General features: G+C 38.4%; 1 protein-coding gene across 12 annotated transcripts in view; it reads right to left on the bottom strand.

Moving 5' to 3' along the window:
- Positions 1-26828, bottom strand: part of HACE1 (HECT domain and ankyrin repeat containing E3 ubiquitin protein ligase 1) — a 124468-nt gene that overhangs the window by 57698 nt on the left and 39942 nt on the right. For 8 of the 12 annotated variants that reach the window (XM_054491400.2, XM_054491398.2, XM_063666456.1 and 5 more), the window contains 4 exons: positions 17930-18012; positions 3811-3907; positions 3537-3638; positions 2453-2559 (listed from right to left, as the gene is read on the bottom strand). In XM_054491400.2, the coding sequence (XP_054347375.1) occupies positions 2453-2559; positions 3537-3638; positions 3811-3907; positions 17930-18012 (389 nt within the window). The remainder of the gene's footprint in view (positions 1-2452; positions 2560-3536; positions 3639-3810; positions 3908-17929; positions 18013-26828) is intronic. The other 4 variants (XM_054491401.2, XM_054491408.2, XM_054491406.2 and 1 more) reach the window with 1 other exon arrangement.

The raw sequence follows: 26828 nt of genomic DNA on the forward strand, positions 1-26828 counted from the left end.
AACCAATTATTCACATACAGAACATTCACAAACTGAAAAATTTTAAAGTTGCTATCTGCATTAGGTTTGTTCTCTACATAATGGGCTGCCTTATGACTATACACAAATATAGGAAATATTCACCTACCATGAAAAAAGAAAAGACTAAAATTCAATTAACACTAAATCATATTAAATTAACATAAACTCACTTTTACTGATCAGAAAGCCCTTCAGAATCCCACAGTACCTTGGTATTGGTCAACATCATGAATATCAATCATTACCTTTCCACAGAAAAACTGTACGAGTTAGGCTAAATTTGTATTGAATCTAATAATATATCTTTAAACACAGTATTTTTGTTGGTTGATGGTGGTTTTATTTTGAAATCTCTAACATCAGTTATCTTGTATCACAAATGTTGGAGCAAAGCAAAAAGCTGCATGAACTTCTGCGCAGAACAGCAGGATTTATCTTTGTATGTTGGAGGCCGAAAGGGTGAAGGTCGTGATCAACTCAGTATACCACTGGAGGCTATATGAGTAAACAACAAACTGTTCTCATAAATGCAGGATGTTGGCAAACTGACAAACTGCATCTGCCACCCAGAAGGAATGCTGAGGACAGTCACGACCCAGGCATAAGTATTTCTTGCGTGATTAGGTACATCTGAAGCCTGTTAGCAATAATATGAACCTGTGATCAATCAAGCAGCTGACCAATCATTTGCTCCTCCTCTCTGCTCTTTCTACCCAATAAATACCAAGGGCTGTAGAAGCTCAAGGTTGTTGCTGCCTTTGCTCACTAGAAGCACGGAGCTCTCTTCTTCCCCTGGCCCCTTCCTTTAAAATAGTTTCTTTTGGCCGGGTGCGGTGGCTCACGCCTGTAATCCCAGCACTTTGGGAGGCCGAGGCAGGCAGATCACGAGGTCAGCAGATTGAGACCATCCTGGCTAACACGGTGAAACCCCATCTCTACTAAAAATACAAAAAATTAGCCGGGCGTGGTGGTGCGTGCCTGTAATCCCAGCTACTTGGAAGGCTGAGGCAGGAGAATTGCTTGAACCTGGGAGGCGGAGGTTGCAGTGAGCCAAGATTGTGCTGCCTGGGCAACAGAGCGAGACTCTGTCTCAAAAAAAATAACTTTATATGTGTGTGTGTGTTTGTGTGTACATATGTATATATGTGTGTGTATATATGTATATATATATATATGTGCATATATATTCGATGGATGGGTGGATATTGAAGGGAAACTCCAAAAAGTTAGTTGCTAAGGTCACACAGTAAATGATGATGTCTGGATGTAAGCCTGAGTCTGGCTGACTCCAAGCCCATGCTTTTAATACATCTGAATCTTATAAGGGTTCCATGAAATACATCGATTACTGGGAATTACTAAGTAAGAGCATTACGGAAAGCTGGAATTCAATGACTGTTATAGACAGAGTCTATGAGTAGTCTCAAAGGTAGAAATAGAATAATTTTTAAAATGAACAAGTGAGTAGAATTGCTGAAGAAAGACTAAAAGGTTAAAAGAACGTAAGAAGGTGATCTTGGAATCATGAAGCATAAGGAACCTAGCAAAGGGCCTTTTAAGTAAACAGTACAGAACGTGATTCTGATCTGAAATACATGAAATGTCCCAAAGAAGACTGAAACAAATGGCTAGAATAATAAATTTAATAATATAGCTGATTTAAAGAAGTAGCATGGTGTTGGGTGGAAAAAATTTCAGTTGCAACTACAGAGATGGGAGAAGATCATGACCTGTCAATCTACTAAGAGTGGAAGTAATTAGTAAAACGAATAATATGAAGGGGGAAGCATCCAAATTAGAAGGGGGTCAAATTTGCAGGCTAAGAAATAATAAGACAATAATCATTTCTCAGTGGCTGCTTATTCCTAATTGGGGTAGCCAGCCACATAGAAAGAAGTGTAGCTACAGGAAAACACTTCATATATAAATTCAAGTAATATAAGGCATTAACTCCACGAACTTAGTGATGATAAAACCACAGGATATTTTAGAAATAATAAAGAACTTAACTGAGGGGGACAGTTCAGAGAAAAACACTTTATAAGGAGTCATGAAAGTACACTGAAAGGTTAAACAGTAGCTTGTACCTAATTTTATTTTATTAATTAGTGGTCAAGATTCCTGAACTTTCTCAATTCTTCTTCACGTACATTTACTTATATGTCTAGGTAAGTAATCATTTCACAAAATTCTAGACACATATGGCCAAATTCACTGAAGTATGCTCTATTTTTAGTCTCTTTAGAGAGACTAAAATCTCTCTAGCAATAGTTGATTACCCTGGTCCTTTCAAACAAAACAAACCAGAAGTCAGCAAATTTTTATAACATCGTTATCACTGACAAAAGGCATCCTGCAGAATAAACTGCTCAGGAGGTGAAGCCAACAGACACTGCTACCTATTGATTTCTTCTTATTGCAAAACACTTACCTAAGCAGTTTATGACCATTTGTTGTAGCAACTTCAGCAAGGCTTGTTAGAATCTTTAGGTACTGGCTTTCACTTTGCTGAGACAAATGCTCCAGAACTTGCCGTAACTAAATTTTTTACAAATAAAAAATTGTGATTACATAGTAATCCATTAAATCTTATCAAACAATTAAGTACCTATTAAGTATCTTAAAGCCAATTAGTCTAAATCAAGTCCTTTAGTTATTTTGTCTTGCATAAGTTTAAAAGCTAATATAGAGATATGATGATACATAATAAAATCTTTGTTGAAAATCACCCAGTTACAAAACAACAGTAAATATATATAGAATTTAAAAATCACCAAGTATAGTTTTGGAAATTTAATTCTAAACCTCTAAAATAAAAGAGAAATTTAAACTCTGCAATTTTTCTAAGACTAAAACTATCACAAACACATAGCTGAGTAAACTAGTGATTACCAATCATAATGATATTCCTCCACAGAGTCTTTTCCTCTTGCCATGGGAATATTATTATTATTATTATTATTTATTTTTTGTTTTTTTTAAAGACAGAGCATCACTGTATCGCCCAGGCTAGCGTGTGGTGGGCAGTGACATGATCTCGGCTCACTGCAGGCTCAAGCTCCTGGGCTCAATCACTCCTCCCAGCTCAGCCTCCCAAGTAGCTCAGACTACAGATGCATGCCATTACACTTAGCTAATTTTTATAATTTTTTTTTTAAGAGACTGGGTCTTTGTTGCCCAAGCTAGTCTCAAACTCCTGGGCTCAAGCAATCTACCCACCTCGGCCTCCCAAAGTGCTGGAATTACAGGCATGAGATACCACGCCCAGCCTATTCTAGTTCTATTAAGGAGAGACCAAAGCCCCAGAGGGCAGAAGATTTATATGGCCAAATATTAGCAAAAACTATATTAATTATTATCTAATTCACACTTATCCTATAATGCAGATAAGCTAATTATTAAGATATTTGTGACAATAAGCAAAATTACTAAGCTAAGCACATTTGTAAAATGTCATATATGCTGAGCAGGAATAAAGCTTCTTCATTTACAAGCTACTATCACAAATACATTACCATGTTTTCTCGGAGGTCTTCATTCTGTGTCATTTGAATAATAGTCTGAAAAAGCCTCGGGTGATATTGAATTAATACTTCACAAGTCTCTCCATATCCACCCTAAAAACAAGACTTAAAATTATCCAGGTTTAAAAACAGCTCCTTTTAAAGTTCATATTCTTCACACAATAAAAATTTTTGCACCTACCCTTTCATTGAAAAAATAATAATTTTTACCATTCCAGTTTCTATTATAAAGATAAGGGGCTCAGAATATAAATGAAAAACACACCTGTACACATAAATCCAGAGGAGTTACTCCATTTTTATCTGGCAGATATTTGGCTCCTCGTAATAGTAGGATCTGTGCTGTATCTCTCTGACCATGACTGTGTGGAAATAGAAACCAGTTAAAAATACAGTCTTTTTAAAGTCTTTCTCTATGAATTATGGATAGTTAATATGAGTCAATGGAAGAGTATCACCTTTAAAAATTAAGACAAGAGATGTGAAATACATCTTCATAATCACAAAAACTTTTCTCAATGTTCAGCCATGCTTTCACTACATAGACAAGAATGTGACCTATTAAATTTTAGAATTGAATTTGTGTCACATTTCCTAAAATAAGTCATAATATTTTGGGGATAAGTAACTACTACTCAGGCTTCTGCTTTATTTTTTTCTTACATTCACTTCCTAATCCCTCTCTCCACCTTAACTTGACCATTTGCAACTTTAGCCTGACCTTCTTCCTACCACACACATCCAAGTCTCTAGGCTTCTTAATCCAAAAGAACCTCAAGAGTCAAAACAAGAGTACATTTTATGGTACACTTGTAATACTTTGTAAAAAAAAAAAAAAAAATTAAAAGGAAGGAAGGAGAAAAGTAAAACCAATATAAGAGAATCTGGGGAAAAAGGGAACATGAAGCGGGGTTATTAGCCAAAAATACTATCTAGCTTTCGATCTTCATTTTATCAACCCACTCAGTTTGGCTTCTGCAGATAGGTATTCAATCTGCCCTAGAATGAACTCTCCTATCCATATGCCTCATTCCCTGATTGCTCTCTTTCTTGTAGAAGTAGAATTGTGTAACTATCACTCCAGGGAAATTAATGTTAACGGCTGATTCTTAAGAAATGCCCAGGGCCAGGCATGGTGGCTCACACCTGTAATCCCAGCACTTTGGGAGGCCGGGGTAGGTGGATCACCTGAGGTCAGGAGTTCCAGACCAGCCTGGTCAACATGGTAAAACCCTGCCTCTATTAAAAATATATAATTAGCTGGGCGTGGTAGCGGGTGCCTGTAATCCCAGCTACTTGGGAAGCTAAGGCAGAAGAATCACTTGAACCCGGGAGGCGGAAGTTGCAGTGAGCCAAGAATGCCCCACTGCACTGCAGCCTGGGTAACAAGAGCGAAACCCCGTCTCAAAAAAAAAAAAGAAAGAAAAGAAATGCCCAAATAAGCTGTACAGTTTGGAAGAGCATGAATCCAAAAAGAACTCTGTAGATGAGAAAAGCAAGTAATCAAAGCACAGGTGAAACTAGAACTCAGGCACCTGGGCTTCTAGACCAATACTCTTTCCACAATAACATTACCTAAAGAGGCATGTCATTTCACAAAGAAAAACACTACACAGATTTCTCAGAAACTTGAAAAACAAAACACTATTCATTCTCTTTCACAAAATGGCACTGTATGAAGAATAATTTAAAACCAATTGGAATTAAAGTTTTTTTTAAAAAAAACTTAATAGTATCCTACTATGAATCTAGTGCCAGAAAACTCTGCAACAGTTATTATAGGTCTATCACTCTCTTGATACTTTATTATTATACGGATTATCTTCCTTAATACCAATAAGCCATAACTTAAGAATAATATCTAATTTATTCTAGAAAAATCAAAAAAGTAAATTAGCAATCCCTTTGAAAGCAACAATAATCAGCTTTACCGGCATCAAGCAAGAAGTCCTCATCAAGCATCACTTGTCATTAAGCTCAAAGTGTTGGTCAAGATGTTATAAACAATAGCTAACAGTGGTTAATGTTTCATTTACACTGTTCCATTCTTTAACATGCCTAAAAATAGAGTCCAAGTGAAAAGCAACTAACTTGAGCTTAATTTATTTAGGGATATAGTGATACTTTTGCTAGTAGCCAAGGTTCTCAGGAATCCATCTTATAAAACTGCTGAGTTCAATTTTAATGATATCTCTTTTACAGTTCTTTAATATCCATGTGTCCAATTTTTTCCAATTAAATTGTAAACTTCTTGACAGTAGGCTTTTCCACAGCACCAAGCATGGCAGTTGTCTTATAACATGTACTCAATACTTATTCAATGAATTGTATTACAGGCTTTAACTTCAGACACCATTCATTTGACAAATAAGTATTAAAGACAACGCTGCACTATAGAAAATAACAAGAGACCTGAAACACAATTTATTTAGGATATACTAGGTAACAAGCATTATGCTCAATCCTCTGTGCAAAGTCTGACTTAATGCTGACACTGTTATAAGCATCGTTAAATTAAGCAAACAGAGGCCATTAGCCTGAGACTGTCACTATACTTTTGAGTTCCTCTATAACAAACTTCAACCTAACTTGGGAGTATATATTTTGCAACAAAGAGCGGTTTCAACGAATCAGACAGCCAATTCTTCACACCATGACCAAATTAGGCAAATACACACATAAGGGTAGCCAGTCAGGTGATTTCTCTACTTTGCTTCCATATTCAGCCTACAAAAGCTCATTACTTACCAATTGCTGGGAAGAGCTCTCTCGCCCACTTCTGATTCTGAGTGCTGCCTGATTCATGAATCGTTTTTCATTTAAATAAACTTTAAATTTATTTTTTTCTAAGGTTTTTATTTTAACAGTATTCACCCAATTTTTCAGATGAGAAAACCATGGCTCAAGAGTATAATGGAGTTGCTCAAGATGAACAGTTACATGGCAGACCAGAATTTGAATCTGCATCAGTCTGACTCCAAAATCCTTCAACAATATCATGCTGCTCTAGCAAGATAAACAGAGATTGCCCTTTATGTTTTATGACCTTTAAAAGTAAACAATTTAGTCTCAAGACTCCCATTCCAAGATGGCTGAATATGAACAGCTCTGGTCTGCAGCTCCTAGCGTGATCGACACAGAAGACGGGTGATTTCTGCATTTCCAAATGAGGTACCTGGTCGATCTCATTGGGACTGGTTGGACAGTAGGTGCAGCCCATGGAGGGTGAGCTGAAGTAGGGCGGGGCATCGCCTCACTTGGGAAGCTCAAGGGGTCAGGGGATTTCCCCTTCCTAGCCAAGGGAAGCCATGACAGACTACCTGGAAAAATGGGACATTCCTGCCAAAATACTGCACTTTTCCCAAGGTCTTAGTAAACGACACACCAGGAGATTCCATCTCTTGCCTGGCTCAGCGGGTCCCATGCTCACAGAGCCTTGCTCACCACTAGCGAAGCAGTCTGAGATCGTCCTGACAGGCTGCATGCAGCCTGGTGGGGGTAGGGGCGTCTGCCATTACTGGGGCTTGAGTAGGTAAACAAAGCGACCGGGAAGTTTGAACTAGGCGGAGCCCACCGCAGCTCAGCAAGGCCTACTGCCTCCATAGATTCCACTTCTGTGGGCAGGGCATAGCTGAAAAAAAGGCAGCAGACAACTTCTGCAGACTGAAATGTCACTGTCTGACAGCTCAGAAGAGAGCAGCGGTTCTCCCACCACAGCCTTTGAGCTCTGAGAACAGACAGACTACCTCCTCAAGTGGGTCCCTGACCCCTGTGTAGCCTAACTAGGAGACACCTCCTAGTAGGGGCCAACAGACACCTCATACCGGTGGGTGCCCCTCTGGGACGAAGCTTCCAGAGGAAGGAACAGGCAGCAATATTTGCTGTTCTGCAGCCTCCGCTGGTGATACCCAGGCAAACAGGGTCTGGAATGGACCTCCAGGAAACTCCAGCAGACCTGCAGCTGAGGAACCTGACTGTTAGAAGGAAATCTAAGAAAGGAGTAGCACCAACATCAACACAAAGGACATCCACACCAAAACTTAATCTGTAGGTAACCAACATCAAAGACCAAAGGTAGACAAAACCACAAAGATGGGGAGAAACCAGAACAGAAAAGCCAAAAATTCTAAAAACCAGAGCACCTCTTCTCCTCCAACGGATCACAGCTCCTTGCCAGCAACGGAACAAAGTTGGATGGAGAATGACTTTGACGAGTTCACAGAAGGAGGCTTCAGAAGGCTGGTAATAACAACTTCTCCGAGCTAAAGGAGGATGTTCTAACCCATCGCAAGGAAGCTAAAAACCTTGAAAAAAGGTTAGACGAATGGTTAACTGGAATAAATAGTGTAGAGAAGACCTCAAATGACCTGATGGAGCTGAAAGCCATGGCTAGAGAACTTCGTAACACATGCACAAGCTTCACTAGCCGATTCGATCAAGTGGAAGAAAGAATATCAGTGATTGAAGATCAAATTAATGAAATAAAGTGAAAAGACAAGATTGAGAAAAAAAGAGTAAAAAGAAACGAACAGAGCCTCCAAGAAATATGGGACTATGTGAAAAGACCAATCTATGTTTGATTGGTGTACCTGAAAGTGACAGGGAGAATGGAACCAAGCTGGAAAACACTCTTTAGGATATTATCCAGAAAAACTTCCCCAACCTAGCAAGGCAAGCCAACATTCAAATTCAGGAAATACAGAGAACACCACAAAGATGCTCCTCAAGAAGAGCAACCCCAAGACACATAACTGTCAGATTTATCAAGGTTGAAATGAAGGAAAAAATATTAAGGGCAGTCACAGAGAAAGGTCAGGTTACCCACAAAGGGAAGCCCATCAGACTAACAGCGGATCTCTCGGCAGAAACTCTACAAGCCAGAAGAGAGTGGGGGCTAATATTCGACATTCTTAAAGAAAAGAATTTTCAACTCAGAATTTCATATCCAGCCAAACTAAGCTTCATAAGTGAAGGAGAAATAAAATCCTTTACAGACATGCAAATGCTGAGAGATTTTGTCACCACCAGGCCTGTCTTACAAGAGCTCCTCCTGAAGGAAGCACTAAACATGGAAAGGAACAACTGGTACCAGCCACGGCAAAAACATGCCAAATTGTAAAGACCATCAATGCTATGAAGAAACTGCATCAATTAACAGGCAAAATAACCAGCTAACATAATGACAGGATCAAATTCACATATAACAATATTAACCTTAAATGTAAATGGGCTAAATGCCCCAATTAAAAGACAGACTGGCAAATTGGATAAAGAGTCAAGACCCATCAATGTGCTGTATTCAGGAGACCCATCTCACCTGCAGAAACACACATAGGCTCAAAATAAAGGGGAGGAGGAAGATCTACCAAGCAAATGAAAAGCCAAAAAAAAAAAGCAGGTGTTGCAATCCAGGTCTCTGATAAAACAGACGTTAGACCAAAGAAGATCAAAACAGACAAGGAAGGACATTACATAACGGTAAAGGGATCAATGCAACAAGAAGAGCTAACTATCCTAAATATATATGCACTCAACACAGGAGCACCCAGACTCATAAAGCAAGTCCTTAGAGACCTACAAAGAGACTTAGACTCCCACGCAATAATAATGGGAGACTTAAACACCCGACTATCAATAATAGACAGATCAACATGACAGAAGGCTAACAAGGATATCCAGGAATTGAACTCAGCTCTGGACCAAGTGGACCTAATAGACATCTACAGAACTCTCCACCCCAAATCAACAGAATATACATTGTTCTCAGCACGACATCACACTTATTCTAAAATTGACCACATAATTGGAAGTAAAGCACTCCTCAGCAAATGTAAAAGAACAGAAATCACAAACTGTCTCTCAGAGCACAGTGCAATCAAACTAGAACTCAGGATTAAGAAACTCATTCAAAACTGCACAACTACATGGAAACTGAACAACCTGCTCCTGAATGACTATTGGGTAAATAACGAAATGAAGGCAGAAATAAAGATGTTCTTTGAAACCAATGAGAACAAAGACACAACATACCAGAATCTCTGGGACACATTTAAAGCAGTGTGTAGAGGGAAATTTATAGCACTAAATGCCCACAAGAGAAAGCAGAAAGATCTAAAATCAACACTCTAACAGCACAATTAAAAGAATTAGAGAAGCAAGAGCAAGCACATTCAAAAGCTAGCAGAAGGCAAGAAATAACTAAGATCAGAGCAGAACTGAAGGAGACAGAGACATAAAAAACCCTTCAAAAAATCAATGAATCCAGGAGCTGGTTTTTTGAACACAGCAACAAAATAGCTAGACTGCTAGCAAGACTAATAAAGAAGAAGAGAGAGAAGAATCAAACAGACACAATAAGAAGTGATAAAGGGGTTGTCACCACCAATCCTACAGAAATACAAACTACCATCAGAGAATACTATAAACACCTCTATGCAAATAAACTAGAAAATCTAGAAGAAATGAATAAATTCCTGGACACATACACCCTCCCAAAACTGAACCAGGAAGAAGTTGAATCTCTGAATAGACCAATAACAGGATCTGAAATTGAGGCAATAATTAATAGCCTACCAACCAAAAAAAGTCCAGGAACAGACGGATTCACAGCCGAATTCTACCAGAGGTACAAAGAGGAGCTGGTACCATTCCTCTGAATGGCTGGTACCACTCCTTCTGAAACTATTCCAATCAATAGAAAAAGAGGGAATCCTCCCTAACTCATTTTATGAGGCCAGCATCATCCTGATACCAAAGCCTGGCAGAGACACAACAAAAAAAGAGAATTTTAGACCAATATCCTTGATGAACATCTGTGCAAAAATCCTCAATAAAATACCAGAAAACCAAATCCAGCAGCACATCAAAAAGCTCATCCAGCACGATCAAGTCGGCTTCATCCCTGGGATACAAGGCTGGCTCAACATATGCAAATCAATAAACGCAATCCATCACATAAACAGAACCAATGGCAAAAACCACGATTATCTCAATAGATTCAGAAAAGGCCTTCGGCAAAATTCAACAGCCCTTCATGCTAAAAACTCTCAATAAACTAGGTATTGATGGAACGTATCTCAAAATAATAAGAGCTATTTATGACAAACCCACAGTCAATATCATACTGAATGGGCAAAAACTGGAAGCATTCCCTTTGAAAACCGACACAAGACAAGGATGCCGTCTCTCACCACTCCTATTCAATGTAGTGTTGGAAGTTCTGGCCAGGGCAATCAGGCAAGAGAAAGAAATAACAGTATTCAATTAGGAAAAGAGGAAGGCAAACTGTCCCTGTTTGCAGATGACATGATTGTATATTTAGAAAACGCCATCGTCTCAGCCCAAAATCTCCTTAAGCTGATAAGCAACTTCAGCAAAGTCTCAGGATACAAAATCAATGTACAAAAATCACAACCATTCTTATACAACAATAACAGACAAACAGAGAGCCAAATCCTGAGTGAACTACCATTCACAATTGCTTCAAAGAGAATAAAATACCTAGGAATCCAACTTACAAGGGATGTGAAGGACCTCTTCAAGGAGAACTACAAACCACTGCTCAATGAAATAGAAGAGGACACAAACAAATGGAAGAACATTCCATGCTCATGGATAGGAAGAATCAATATCGTGAAAATGGCCATACTGCCCAAGGTAATTTACAGATTCAATGCCATCCCCATCAAGCAACCAATGACTTTCTTCACAGAATTGGAAAAAACTACTTTAAAGTTCATATGGAACCAAAAAAGAGCCCGCATCGCCAAGTCAATCCTAAGCCAAAAGAACAAAGCTGGAGGCATCATACTACCTGACTTCAAATTATACTACAAGGCTACAGTAACCAAAACAGCATGGTACTCGTACCAAAACAGAGATATAGACCAATGGAACAGAACAGAGCCCTCAGAAATAACACCACACATCTACAACCACCTGATCTTTGACAAACCTGACAACAAGAAATAGGGAAAGGATTCCCTATTTGATAAATGGTGCTGGGAAAACTGGCTAGCCATATGGAGAAAGCTGAAACTGGATCCCTTCCTTACACCTTATACAAAAATTAATTCAGGATGGATTGAAAACTTAAATGTAAGACCTAAAGCCATAAAAACCCTAGAAGAAAACCTAGGCAGTACCATTCAGGACATAGGCATGTGTAAAGACTTCATGACTAAAACACCAAAAGCAATGGCAACAAAAGCCAAAATTGACAAATGGGATCTAATTAAACTCAAGAGCTTCTGCACAGCAAAAGAAACTACCATCAGAGTGAACAGGCAACCTACAAAATGGGAGAAAATTTTTGCAATCTACTCATCTGACAAAGGGCTAATATCCAGAATCTACAAAGAACTCAAACAAATTTACAAGAAAAAAACAAACAACCCCATCAAAATTGGGCAAAGGATATGAACAGACACTTCTCAAAAGAAGACAATTATGCAACCAACAGACACATGAAAAAACGCTCATCATCACTGGTCATTAGAGAAATGCAAATCAAAACCACAATGAGATACCATCTCACGCCAGTTAGAATGGTGACCATTAAAAAGTCAGGAAACAACAGATGCTGGAGAGGATGTGGAGAAATAGGAACGCTTTTACACTGTTGGTGGGAGTGTAAATTAGTTCAATCGTTGTGGAAGACAGTGTGGTGATTCCTCCAGGATCTATAACTAGAAATACCATTTGACCCAGTGATCCCATTACTGGGTATATACCCAAAGGATTATAAATCATGCTACTATAAAGACACATGGACACGTATACTGCGGCACTATTCACAATAGCAAAGACTTGCAACCAACCCAAATGTCCATCAATGATAGACTGGATTAAGAAAATGTGGCACATATACACCATGGAATACTATGCAGCCATAAAAAAGGAGGAGTTCATGTCCTTTGCAGGGACATGGATGAAGCTGGAAACCATCATTCTCAGCAAACTATCCCAAGGACAGAAAACTAAACACCGCACGTTCTCACTCATAGGTAGGAATTGAACAATGAGAACACTTGGACACAGGGCGGGGAACATCACACACCAGGGCTCGTCGGGAGGTCAGGGGGCTGGGGGAGGGATAGCATTAGAAGAAACACCTAATGTAAATGACGAGTTGATGGGTGCAGCAAACTAACATGGCACATGTATACCTATGTAACAAACCTGCACGTTGTGCACATGTACCCTGGAACTTAAAAGTATAATAATAATAATAAAACAAAAAAAAACAATTCAGTACTCAAAAAAATGATGGTATCATACACAGGAGGATATGTGCTATGAGAACAATGGACTGAGGATCAGAGAGGATGAACAGACAAGATCACCATGTGCAGGACAATGTTCAATACACAAGGTAAATAATAAAGCCTCAAAATAACTCTGTACCATATATAACAAAAAAGGATAATCAGCATGAAGAAAAAGAAATACTACTATAACATTTTTAGAAAGCTGGAGTAATTTCTAAAACTACACAGAAATCTCATTTATGATCAGTTGGCATTTCATTTCAAAAACAGATTAAGAGCCAGGTGTCATGGCTCACATGTGTAATCTCAGCACTTTGGGAGGCTTAGACTGGAGAATCACTTGAGGCCAGGTGTTCAAGACCCGGTTGGATGACATACCTTGACTTTATTAAAAATAAAAATTAAAAAATTAGTTCGGTGTGGTGGTACACATCTATAGTCCCAGCTACTTGGGAAGCTGAGATGAGAGAATTTCTTGACCCAAGGAGTTGGAGGTTGCAGTGAGTTATGAACACGCCACTGCACTCCAGCCTGGGTGGCAGAACAAGACCCTGTCTCTAAAAACTAATAATTTAAAATAAGAATAAATTTTAAAATAGATTTAAAAACAATAAATAGCTAATAACATACAAAATCTGCACAACGCAGTTAGGGACTCAAATGCCTCACCTGTAATTCAATTACAACGATCCTCTTTCAGACTGCTCAGAGTGTTGCATAAAAGATTTTTCAGTTTAAATAACTAAAAAAAATTACTCAACAAATAATCATTCTTTATAAATGAAGTTGTTTTTGAGACAGTCTCAATTTTTTAATATTATAGAGATAATACTCTCTTCAAGAAATTGCCAATGTATTTTATGAAAACTAAGAAGTCCACAAAAATTTAACTAATAAGAAACTTGTGGTGGCTTTTAAAGCACTTAGATCTGATTTCTCAAACACTTTCAGCCCCCTAACTTTGGACTCATTCATGCTTATAAATTTGAGAATTTGGCATAAGTGTAAATAGTCCAGACAGTTGTAATATTATTGGGAATGGCTTATGAAACAGATCATATTTTCTAAAGGTCCGTTCCTATGCTGAAAGTTTACAATTTTAAGTGTAAGAACTCTTTTTTTTTTTTTTTTTCTTGAGATGGAGTCTCACTCTGTCGCCCAGGCTGAAGTGCAGTGGTGCAATCTACATCTACAAATCCACATTCTAAATCTTAGCCCTTTCTGACTCTAGTAGAGACCTCTAAAACTCCATTAACATCTTACTAATTTACTGTATCTATACAACTCTAACTAAACCTTGCTTTTCCTAATAGAATAAAAGTTATCTACAAACACAAAAAACACCTGAAAACCATTATACATCCCAACCTTTATTTGAAGAACCCAGTTGAAGGAACTGGGAACATAAGGATTGAATATAAAACCAATCTAATAATTTCAGGATTTGAAATATTGGTAGAAGTCATATAAAAGACTTAAAGGTGTGTAAAGATGGCAGGGGGAAAAAAATCAATGTGTGCCTATATTTTACATGACAGAAGGAATGAGTTAATTAGTTATATAGTTTACGTGAGTTATAACATCCTGTCCAGAGTATCCAGCGAAGAAAACTGGCTGGAAAACCCTTTCTATCATAATTTTAGGTCAAAATCCATCTGAAAAAGACTCACAGAAACACTACATTATAAAACAGTGCTCAGGGCCAGGCACGGTGGCTCACGTCTGTAATCCCAGCACTTTGGGAGGATGAGACAGCCAGATCACCTGAGGTCGGGAGTTCGAGACCAACCCAGGCAACATGGCAAAACCCCATCTCTACTAAAATATAAAAATTAGCTGGGTGTGGTGGCGCATGCCTGTAATGCCAGCTACTCGAGAGGCAGAGGCAGGAGAATCGCTTGAAGCCAGGAGGCGGAGATTGCAGTGAGCCAAGATCAAGCCACTGCACTCCAGCCTGGGCAACAGATTGAGGCTCTGTCTCAAAAATTTAAAAAAAAAAAAAAGTGCTCAGAATTAGACAAGAAACAAAAGAAAACCCTGTAGAGCAATTAAATTAAATGAGGACAACACGACTTTATGCTCACTGAAGAGTGAAAGAAGTATGTCAGAACTTAGTGAGCACCTATCAACTACTAAGTGTTGAATACTCTGCAGCATGCTTTACGGAAGCCATCACATTTAATCTTCACAATAATCTCACCAGGCAGATATCAGCACTTCCATTTCACAAACAAACAAAGCTTCAGGGGTCAAGAATTTTGACTAATGTTGTATACCTCTGGTGCTGGGATTTGAACCCGCCTACACAAACTAGGTTCTTTCCCCTGTATCTTAATACCATTCTAAATTTAATTGCAAAATTCAAATACAAAGAAAACAGTTTCAGTAGTTGACCCTTGAATATGATATATTATATCTAGTAATACTTCTCAACCAATAAAAACTATATATTCCATTTAACCTTTATCTTAGAGCCCTATAATTTGTCCTGGGGGTTAACTTGTTCTATTTCCTATATGCCTTTCCCTTTCATTTATCAGAAATAACACATTGGGAATAACTTATATTTTTAATTTATACCTGTATCAAGATATCACAAGTAAAATTAAAAGTGTGCCTGCAGAAGAACCATGTTCCATATCTATCATTCTTCTACAACAGTGATTTTTTGGTTTCACGTTTCATCACAGACTTGCTTAACCATCTTTGTTCAAAAAGATCTAATATTTGCTAGATTAAAACTAAATGATGGGAATACAGTACTAGGAGAAAGTATTTCTTAAAAATCCTTCTGCCATATCCCTAAGCTCAGACTAACTATAGGGATACCCAGTTCTGCACAACACTAACATATCTCTATTTTAACTATTATAAATGGCATTGTTTTTTATAAGATATTTTTCATAGTGATGCATTCATTCAAAAACATCTACTATGCATCTAAGTGCAAAACACTGTACTACACTTTGGACATAAAGTGGTAAACAAAATAAACACTATTCTTGCTTTCATTGAATTTTTAGGCATGTAGGGGAGACAGACTATAAGCAAGTAAATAAACAACTACAAAATAGGAAGTGTTATGAAGGAAATGACTGTGATACTGCGATCAAAAATCTGGGGAACGACCTGCTTAGATTGGTCAGGAACTGCCTTCCTAAAAAGTAACTTAATTAAGCAGTAACATGAATAAGAAACAGTCAGCCCTGTAAAAAGCCTAGGGAAGAACATTTCAGGCAAAACCAATACCATGTAGAAAAGCCTGCTGAAAGAGTTAGTTGCATTTAAGGAACGCAAAGAGAATCACTGTGGTTCAAGTACAGTGACCTAAACAGGAGTGAAATCATGGAGGTCTCACAGGCCAAGGTAGAACTTGAATTATATTTAAAATGTAACAACGAGGCACTGAAAAGTTTTATATACAAGGCTTAAACACAAAGTGACAAGAGCCGATTCTTTTTTTTTTTTTTTTTTTAAGATCACTTTGCTAAGGAAAGAAGAGATTGGAGGGAAACAACATAGGAACCAGGGAGACCAGTGAAGAGATTACTGCAGTACTCTAGGCAAAAGGTAACAACATTAAGGTGGTTTTGGTTGAGTTAGAAGTTCAGATTCCAAACATATTCTGAAGGTAGAATTTACAGAACTTACTAAAAAATTCCAAGTTCACAAAGAGAGAGAGAAATAAAAAATAACCTAATTATTTCTAATTTAAACAACTGAGACAATAAGGTTTCTATTGATTAAGATGAGGAAAAACTGGGGGAAAGGTTTGAGGAAGAAAATCTGAAGCTGTATTTTGACATGTTAATATCTGAGATTCTGCGGTACTTCTAAGTGATGATGTTAATCAGGCAGATGGACATTCAAATCTGGAGCTTCAAAAAAAGGTCTGATCTAAAGATAACCCTTCAAGATACGATATGATTACAGGGAATCAAATGATGATATTATTCATAAATTCAGGACACTATGGAAGGAACTGGTTTTCTAGCCAAGCAACCAAATCATAAATACAATGTAAGAAAATGGCTGGAATCAGAAAGATCTGGAAGTCTAGAAACCCAAAAGCCCCTGAATTCTAATACAGGGTTGTTAAATAGATGATCTGAATTGGTCTCATCAAAGGCACATCACAGACCCCAACAAGAAGCTAAACAATAAAAAAAGCAGGTCTTTCAACCTAAAACCAACTTCCAATAAAATGATACAAAACAGAAAAAAAGAAGAGAGGCGCTTTCTGGAGAGCTCTATATCGGAATATGAAGGCCTAAATAAATATTACAATTCATATAATTTAAATCAAAAAGAAGAATCACTATAGTGTTCTGTGAACTGATGCTAATTGCAAACTACATTTACATAATACATAATATATAGGTGTGTATATATTTTTATATATGTGTGTGGGTGTGGGTGTGACAGCATGTGTATAATTATACTGTTAGCTCCTTAGGGACTAGAGTTTATTTATTACTGTATTACACACCTACAACAATGCATGACACAGTGAGTGTTAACATTTGCCAAATACATGAATGAATAAGTGAACAAAATGTACACGTCAAGAAAATGAACCAATATAGAAATACAAAAATAACTTCATGTATAACAATATCTAACAAGACTGACTCAAGATTTCTTTTTGGCTATAGATACAGAGAAAGAAAACACATGGCTCTGGATCAAGATATATTCCAACAGCTTATCCCACTGGAAATGACCTGGTTATATAACACAGTAAATGATGGGAATTACCAGATTACTGATTTATCTTTTGTTAATAAGTACTTAGTCTAAAATTGAAGTAATCAAGCAAATCAAAAGCTCCACATGTAACATAAAAGCAATGGCAATTAAATATAACAGAAAATACTTTTCCTCATACAGTTAAGTAATAGAACCACAATACTTCATCTTAAAAAAGAGATTATACTTCCTCTTAAAAGAGAGCACAGTATTTGTGGGAAAACAAGAGAGCTTTAGAAAATACACAGAAATGTGTATGTCTAGAAATAGACTATATATACATCTGGAAATATATATATTTCTTTATATATATATATATATATATATATGAGTATATATAGCATCTGGAAATATAAAGTATCATACCTGCAAGCAAAGTACAATGGAGTTGCTCCTGATACATTTGGCCTGTTAATATCAGCACCACTGTCTAGCAAGCATTGCACTGTCTGAGGGGGAAAAAAATAATTAAAAGTAAAGCCAGAGGAATCAAACAAAAGATACAATTACCACAATTTTAATCCATATAAGGGAAGTTCTTCCCACAACTTGAAGCTTTACATAGGGACTGAGTGGGCACGTGACAATTACTATGGCTGAGCAAATTCAACTTTTTGTAAGCTCTAAGTTTCTCAGGCACAACACACATATATGTGGAATTATCAATGTAATAGAAACTGTGTTAATCTGGAAGTCTTTAGAGCAGCACTGTATCAAAAGTAGTCAGTAGTCGCATATGGCTACCAAGTACTTGAAATGTGGCTAGTACAGCTAAGGAACTAAAATTTTAATTGTATTTAATTATAGCTCATTTGAATCTAAATAGCCACATGTGGCTAGTGAATTGGACCCTATTGCTTTAGATACTTGAATTTAAATTGCTTTAAATACCAGAATTTTTCACCTCTAAAAAAATAAGCACCAGAATAATAACTTTCCCAAAGTCCAGAGCATAATTATTAAAATATAAAATTTTAAAAAGCTAAGAAGCCCTTTTGCTATTAACAGTAGCATATACAGGCTCAATTTCACTGATTGCCATTAATATATACTTAGTCCCCTAAGCTCTACTCCTCCAATCATTTGACTCATACTAAGAGAGAGTACGCTAATATAAAATCTTAAAAATACATATCTGTTGATTAAGGACAGGACAGGGCCCAGTTGAAAACCTTAAAAAAAACCTTTTATGGTTTTATTCCTAAAATCCTCATTTGAGTTTTTCCTGCAAAAAGGAAGAAAATGTAAAAACATAAAACTTGAGGCAATAGGTGGCTTGAGGCCAGTAGTTTGAGACCAGTTTAGTCTACATAGTGAGACCCCACTTTTACAAAAACATTAAAAAATGAGCTAGTCATGGTAGCACATCATAGTAGTAGGCCTAGCTACTCAGGAGGCTGAGGCGGGAGGATCATTTGAGCCCAGGAGTTCAAGGCTACTATGAATTATATTACACCACTGCACTCCAGCCTGGGCAACAGAGCAAGACCCCATGTCTAAAAAAAAATAAAATAGTTTGAAATTAGACGCTTATTACTCCTGGATTGAACACATCTGTTCATCTTTATTGCTGCTTTTAAACAAAGTACAATGTCAGTAAAATAATAAAACTGAACACCCAAAGGAAGAACAAGAAAGAAAACAACAGCATATTGGATAAGTCAGTAAGTTTTGGAAAGATAGCAAGCAAATGGAGAAATAGTAACTGACTTAGCAGATCAAAGAAAGCTGAAGTCTAACTGCCCACAAATGGGGATTCCAACAATAAGCAACTAAATTCTTACTACAGAACACACACATTGAAAACAAAAAAGGAATAGAGGAATTGGAAGTACCAGGTACCTTGGAATATAGGAATGGTTATGTAGAGCTAAAAATAGGAGGAATAGTTGAAAGTCAATAAAAGAAACAGACTCTCCCCTAGGACCTTTCTTCCCATCCCATCCAGTTAGTTACTATCCCTCTTTATACTGTCTCAGAAGATGGGAAGTTTATTCTCTGCACAAAGTGAACAGGGAGGCTCTGGGCTGGTAGACAAGACACACACGGAGAGCAAAGATGAGGAGCCATCGTGAAAACAACAAATTAAGTGAAAACTTCAGCCTCCATGTTCCAACTAGGCTCCCAGAAATCCAGCAGGCAGGCTTAAAAACCTCAAGTAGAAGTAATTAAAAGCTTCCTCTCAAGACTGGCATCAGAAAAGGATCTTACAGATATTGGCATTAGAAAGTCCCCAGTGAAACAGCTCAGTTCAGCCAGACATGGTGGCTCATGCCTGTAATTCTAAGACTTTGGAAAACCAAGGTGGAAAGATCATTTAAGGCCAGGAGTTCAAGACCAGCCTAGGCAATTTAGAGAGATCCCATTTCCACAACAAAATTTTAAAATTAGCCATGCATGGTGCTGCATGCAAGACGCTATCTGTAAAGCAAGACCCTATCTCTAAAAAGCAACAAAAATTAAAAATAAAGAAACAGCCCAATTCGGGACAATGGGTCTATAGCAGTCATCCCCAACCAAGGTTAAATTTTCCCCTGGGAACATGAGGCAACTTTTTTATTTTTATGAACGGGGAAGGGAAAATGCTATTGGCAGCTAGTGGGTAGAGGTCAGGGATGCAGCTAAATATCCTAAAATTCAGATGACAGCCCCCACAACAAAGAATTATCAGATCCAAAATATCAATAGTGTTGAGACCGAGAAACATTGGTGTACAGTCAAACCAAGTAGTCAACAAACTCAAGTCATGTACACAACGCTTCCAGCCAACATTTGAGTGCCTCACCGTTACACATGAATGAACAGACAATATTAAAAATACAACTGAAGTAGGCCTCTAACCTGAAAAACAAAAATTACAACAAACCGAAAAATGAAACTCAGAATAACAAAGACAGTAAAGGGAACCAAAGAAAACAACAAAAATTAGAAAAGTAACTGATAACCTCAAACAGAAAAGAAATTATACCATGGAATGATAAAAGGATGTTGGGTAGAAAATATTCAGGAAATGAGAAATCAAAAATACAATGCAATAAATAAAAATTCAACAGAAGTTTAGAAAGAAAATGTTCAGGAATTCTACAAAGTAGAATAAAAAGACAAAGTAGAAAATAGGAAAGATGAGAAAATTTGTGAATCAATCAAGGGAGACATACTGCAGAAAATAAGAATAAAGAAAAGAAAAGGGGTGAGGGACCAAAGGGGAATAACCAAGAAATAATACCAAAAAAGTTCCCAGAACTGAAAGACATCAGGTGCCAGGTTTAAAAGGCTCAACAAGTGTCTAGTCTATTAAATTAAAAGACCTTCAACAAGGCATGTCAAAGTGAAATTTCATGATAACATCAGGGATAAAAGATTCCAGAGATAAACAGAAATCATGTGGGCATTAAACTTCTCAACAGCAACACAGAAATCCAAAAGGTAAAAAGCCTTCAAAATTGTAAGATAAATTACTCTATATGCAGAATTCTATAGCCAACTACACACTATTATTCAAATAGATGGTTATAAATAAAAAACATGTTTAACTATTTTATAAGATTTTTAAAACTACCTTCAATGCACCTTTTCTCAAGAAGCTACTGAAGCATATCCTCCTCCAAAGAAAAAGAATAAACCATAATAGAAGATATGGAATCTAGAATATGGAGATCAAACATGGGAGAGACACTAAGATTATTTCTAGGTTTAGAGGGTGATATGGTTTGGATTTGTGTCCCTGCCAAAATCTCCTGTTGAATTGGAGGAGGGACCTGGTGAGAGGTGACTGGAGCATGGAGGCAGATTTCCCCCTTGCTGCTCTCATGAGATCTCATGGTTTAAAAGTGTGTGGCACATCCTCCCTCACGCTCTTTCTCTCTCTCTCCCGCCACCATGTGAAGAAGGTGCTTGCTTCCCCCTTTGCCTTCCACGATTGTAAGTTTCCTGAGGCCTCACAGTCATGCTTCCTGTTAAGCCAGCAGAACTGAGTCAATTAAACGTCTTTTCTTTACAAATTACTCAGTCTCAAGTAGTTCTTTATATCCGTGCAAAAAACTGACTAATATAGAAAATTGGTACCAGGAGTGGGACACTCCTATAAAGACACTTGAAAATGTGGAAGTGACTTTGGAACTGGGTAAGGGGCAGAGGTTGGAACAGTTTGGAGGGCTCTGAAGAAGACAGTAAGATGTGGGAAAGTTTGGCACTTCCTAGAGACTTGTTGAATGGTTTTGATCAAACCGCTGATACTGATATGGACAATGACATCCAGGCTGAGGTGATCTCAGACGGAGATGAGGAACTTATTGGCAACTGGAGTAAAGATCACTCTTGCTATGCTTTAGCAAAAAGAAACTGGAAGCATTTTGCCCCTGCCCTAGAGATCTGTGAAACTTTAAACTCGAAAGAGATGAATTAGGGTATCTGGTGGAAGAAATTTTTTTTTCTTTTTTTTTTTTTTTTTTTGAGACAAAGTCTCACTCTGTCTCCCAGGCTGGAGTGTAATAGCATGATCTCAGCTCACTGCAACCTCCACCTCCCAGGTTCCACCGATTCTCCCGCCTCCCAAGTAGCTGGGATTATAGGCATGCGCCACCACACCCAGCTAATTTTTTCTGTTTTTAGTAGAGATGGGGTCTCACCCTGTTGGCCAGGCTGATCCTGAAGTCCTGACCTCAAGTGATCCACCCACCTTGGCCTCCTAAAGTGCTGGGATTACAGGCGTGACCCAGCATGCCCAGACTATGGTGGAAGAAATGTCTAACCAGCAAAGCATTCAAGATGTGACCTGGCTCATTCTGAAAGCATTCACTTACACGCATTCACAAAGAGATGGTTTGAAATTGGAATATGTTTAAAAGGGAAACAGAGGGCCAGGCACAGTGGCTCACGCCTGCAATCCCAGCACTTTGGGAGGCTGAGGCGGGCAGATCACCTGAGGTCAGGAGTTTGAGACCAGCTTGGCCAATATGGTGAATCCCCATCTCTACTATAAATACAAAAATTAGCCAGGCGTGGTGGCAGGGACCTGTAATTCCAGCTACTCGGGGGGCTGAAGCAGGAGAACTGCTTGAACCCAGGAGGCAGAGACTGCAGAGAGCCGAGATCACCGCATTGCACTCCAGCCTGAGCAACAAGAGCAAAACTACAACTCAAAAAAAAAAAAAAAAGAAACAGAACACAAAGTTTGGAAAATGTGCAGCCTGACCATGCAGTAGAAAACAAAAACCCATTTTCTGGGGAGAAATTCAAGCCAGCTGCAGGAGTGTACATAAGTAACAAGGAGTTGAATGTTAATAACCAAGACAACAGGAAAATTGTCTCCAGGTCACGTCAGAGACCTTCACTGCAGCCCCACACATCAGAGGCCTGGAGGCCTACGAGGGAAAATGGCTTCACAGGCCGGACCCCGGGCCCCACTGCTCTATGCAGCTTCAGGACTTAGTGCTCTGCGTCCCAGATGCTCCAGCTCCAGCTCCAGCCATGGCTAAAAGGGGCCAAGGTACAGCTCAGGCCACTGCTTTAGAGGGTGCAAGCCCAAGCCTTGAAGCTTCCACGTGGTGTTGGGCCTGCAGGTGTGCAGAAAGCAAGAGATGAGGTTTTGGAACCTCTGCCTAGATTTCAGAGGATGTATGGAAATGCCTGGCTGTCCAGGAAGAAGTCTGCTGCAGGAGTAGAGCCCTCATGGAGAACCTCTACTAGGGCAGTGCAGACGGGAAATGTGGAGTTAGAACCCCCCACACGGGGCACTGTCTAGTAGAGCTGTGAGAAGAGGGCAACCACCCCCCAGACCCAAGAATAGGAGACCCCCTGACAACTTGCACAGTGCACCTGAAAAAGCCAGAGGTACTCAATGTCAGCCTGTGGAAGCAGTCTAGGGGGCTGTACCCTGCTGAGCCACAGAGGTGGGGCTGTACCCTGCTGAGCCACAGAGGTGGAGCCCCCCAAGTCCTCAGGATCCCAACCCATGCATCAGTGTGCCCTGGATATGAAACACGGAGTCAAAGGAAATTATTTTGGAGCTTTAAGATTTAATGACAGCCCTGCTAGGTTTCAGACTTGCATGGGGCCTGTAGCCTTTGTGTTTTGGCCAATTTCTCCCACTTGGAGCATTCACTCAATGCCTGTACCCCCACTGTATCTTGGAAGTAACTAACTTGTTTTTGATTTTACAGGCTCATAGGCAGAAGGGACTTATCTATCTCAGATGAGACTTTGAACTGTGGACTTCTGAGTTAATGCTGAAATTAGTTAAGACTGGAGGACTGTTAAGAAGGGATAATTGTATTTTCCAATATGAGAAGAACATGAGATTTCGGAGGGGTTAGGGGTGGAACGATATGGTTTGGATTTGTGTCCCCGCCAAATCTCACGTCAAATTGGAAGAGCAGTCTGGGGGGAGGTGACTGGATTACAGAGGCAAATTTCTCCCTTGCTGCTCTTGTGATAGTGAATGAGTTCTCACAAGACCTGTAGGTTTAAAAGTGTGTGGCACTTCCCCCTCACACACTCTCCCTCTCTCCTGCTGCCATGTGAAGAAGCTGCCTGATTCCCTTTCACCTTCCACCATGATTGTAAGTTTCCTGAGGCCTTCCAGTCATGTTTCCTGTTAAGCCTGCAGAACTGTGAGTCAATTAAAACTCTTTTCTTCATAAATTACCCAGCCTCAGGTAGTTCTTTATATCAGGTGAAAATGAATTAATATGGAGCAGAAAGATGGAACTGACAAACTATCTAATGAATCTGTCTTTGTAGAAGAGAGTATGAAGAGATATTTTATAGGAGCATATAGATGAAGAAATGCTGATTCATACAAAGAAAACTGCACAAACTCAATTATTAACTTCAAGAAAAATAGTCATCCTCAAAAAAGAACGTTATTACAGTTCACTACTTGACTAAGCAGTAAACAATACTTTCTTAACTATATATAACCAATATTGTCTAATCGAAACTTATAAATCATCATCTACCATAACAAGAAATGATTAAATAATATCTAAAAGTCATAAACTGAGAAAGAGCCATGGAAGCTTATTATTTGGAAATATATATTAAAGGAAAAGTTTAGAAAGTTGAAAATTGTTGCCTCTGGTGATCATGACTTAACAAAGAGGAAAGGTGGTTTAAGGCACTAGCATTCTTATCAGAAGATTTTAATACTAATAAAATATTTTTAAGACATAGTATTTACATGTCTATTTAAATTTACTTCTACCCCAACATGAATTCTATAATCTATGTAATAAAAACACTGTTACATAAAACTATATTACAATCTATGGAATTCCTCTAAACTTAAAACAAGTAGACAAGTATAGCTTTCAAATATAAGAAAAACAAGTATTTTGGTCACTATTTTATAAGAAAAGGACTACATGGGCCTTCTAATCATGGCTTTCCTCTGATCATTGACCTAGAAGTGGTGTCCGTAAGGTTCCAAAATAGGAATGAGATGGAGAGCAGCAACAGTGTTCACTACTGTTATAGAAATTATAGAAAATAAGCCTGCCAACCAAAAAAAGCCCAAGACCAGATGAATTCACAGCTGAATTCCACCAGATATACAAAGAAAAGCTGCTAGCATTCCCATTCAAACTATTCCAAAAAATTGAGAAGGGACTATTCCCTAACTCATTCTATGAAGCCAGCATTATCCTGACACCAAAACCTGGCAGAGATACAACAAAAAAAAAAAAGTCAGACCAATATCCTTGATGAAATTGATGCAAAAATCCCTAACAAAAACACTGGCAAGCAGAATCCAGCAGCACATCAAAAAGCTTATACACCATAATCAAGTAGGCTTCAACTTAAGGATGCAAGGTTGGTTCAACATACACAAATCAATAAATGTGATTCAGCACATAAGCAGAACTAAAGACAAAAACCACATGATTATCTCAACAGATGCAGAAAAGGCTTTTGATAAAATTCAACATCAACTTATGTTTAAAAAAAAAAACTCTTAAAAAACTAGGTATTGAAGGAACATACCTCAAAATAATACGAACCACCTATGACAAACTCACAGCCAGTATCATAATGAATGGGCAAAAGCTGGAAGCACTACCTTGAAAACCAACATTAAGACAAGGATGCCATCTCTCACCACCCCTATTCAACATAGTATTGGAGGTTCTAGCCAGGGCAATCAGGCAAGAGAAAAAAACAAAAGGCCAAACAAATAGGAAGAAAAGAAGTCAAACTATCCCTGTTTGCAGATGACATAACACTATATTTGGAAAATACCACAGTCTCAGCCCAAAAGCTTCTTAAGCCAATTAACAACCTCAACAAAGTCTCAGAATACAAAATCAACGTGGAAAAATCACTATCATTCCTATACACCAACAGTCAAGCTGAGAACCAAGTCAAGAATGAACTCCCATTCACAACTGCCACAAAAAGAATAAACAACCTAGGAATACAACTAAGTAGGGAGGCAAAAGATCTCTACAAGGAGAACTACACACCACTGATCAAAGATATCAGAGATGACACAAACAAATGGAAAAACATCCCATGCGCATGGACAGGAAGAATCAGTATCAATAAAACGGCCACACTAACGAAAGCAATTTATATAGATTCAATGCTATTCCTATTAAACTACAATTGATGTTCTTCACAGAACTAGAGAAAACTATTTTAAAATTCATATGGAACCAAAAAAGAGCCCAAATAGACAAGGCAATCCTAAGCAGAAAGAAAAGTTGGAGTCATCACACTACCCGACTTAAAACTATAATACAGGGATATAGTGAGCAAAACAGTATGGTACTAGTACAAAAACAGACACATAGACCAATGAAACAGAATCTAAAACCCACAAATAAGACCGCACCCTGACAACTATCTGATCTTCCACAAACCTGACAAAAACAAGCAATGGGGAAAGGATTTCCTATTCAATAAATGGTGTTGTAATAACTGGTTAGCTATAGGAAAACAACTGAAACCCTTCCTTACACCATATACAAAAATTAACTCAAAATGGATTAAAGACTTAAATGTAAAACCCAGGCCAGGTGCAGCAGCTCACGCCTGTAATCCCAGCACTTTGGGATGCCAAGGCTGGTGGATCACGAGGTCAAGAGTTCGGGACCACCCTGACCAACATGGTGAAACCCCATCTCTACTAAAAATACAAAAATTAGCCAGGCATGGTGGCACACGCCTGTAATCCCAGCTACTCAGGAGGCTGGGGCAGAAGAATCGCTTGAACCCGGGAGGTGGAGTTTGCAGTGAGCCGGGATCGTGCCACTGCACTCCAGCC

The sequence above is a fragment of the Pongo pygmaeus genome, chromosome 5 (assembly GCF_028885625.2).
Source record: "Pongo pygmaeus isolate AG05252 chromosome 5, NHGRI_mPonPyg2-v2.0_pri, whole genome shotgun sequence".
NCBI classification, from domain to species: domain Eukaryota; kingdom Metazoa; phylum Chordata; class Mammalia; order Primates; family Hominidae; genus Pongo; species Pongo pygmaeus.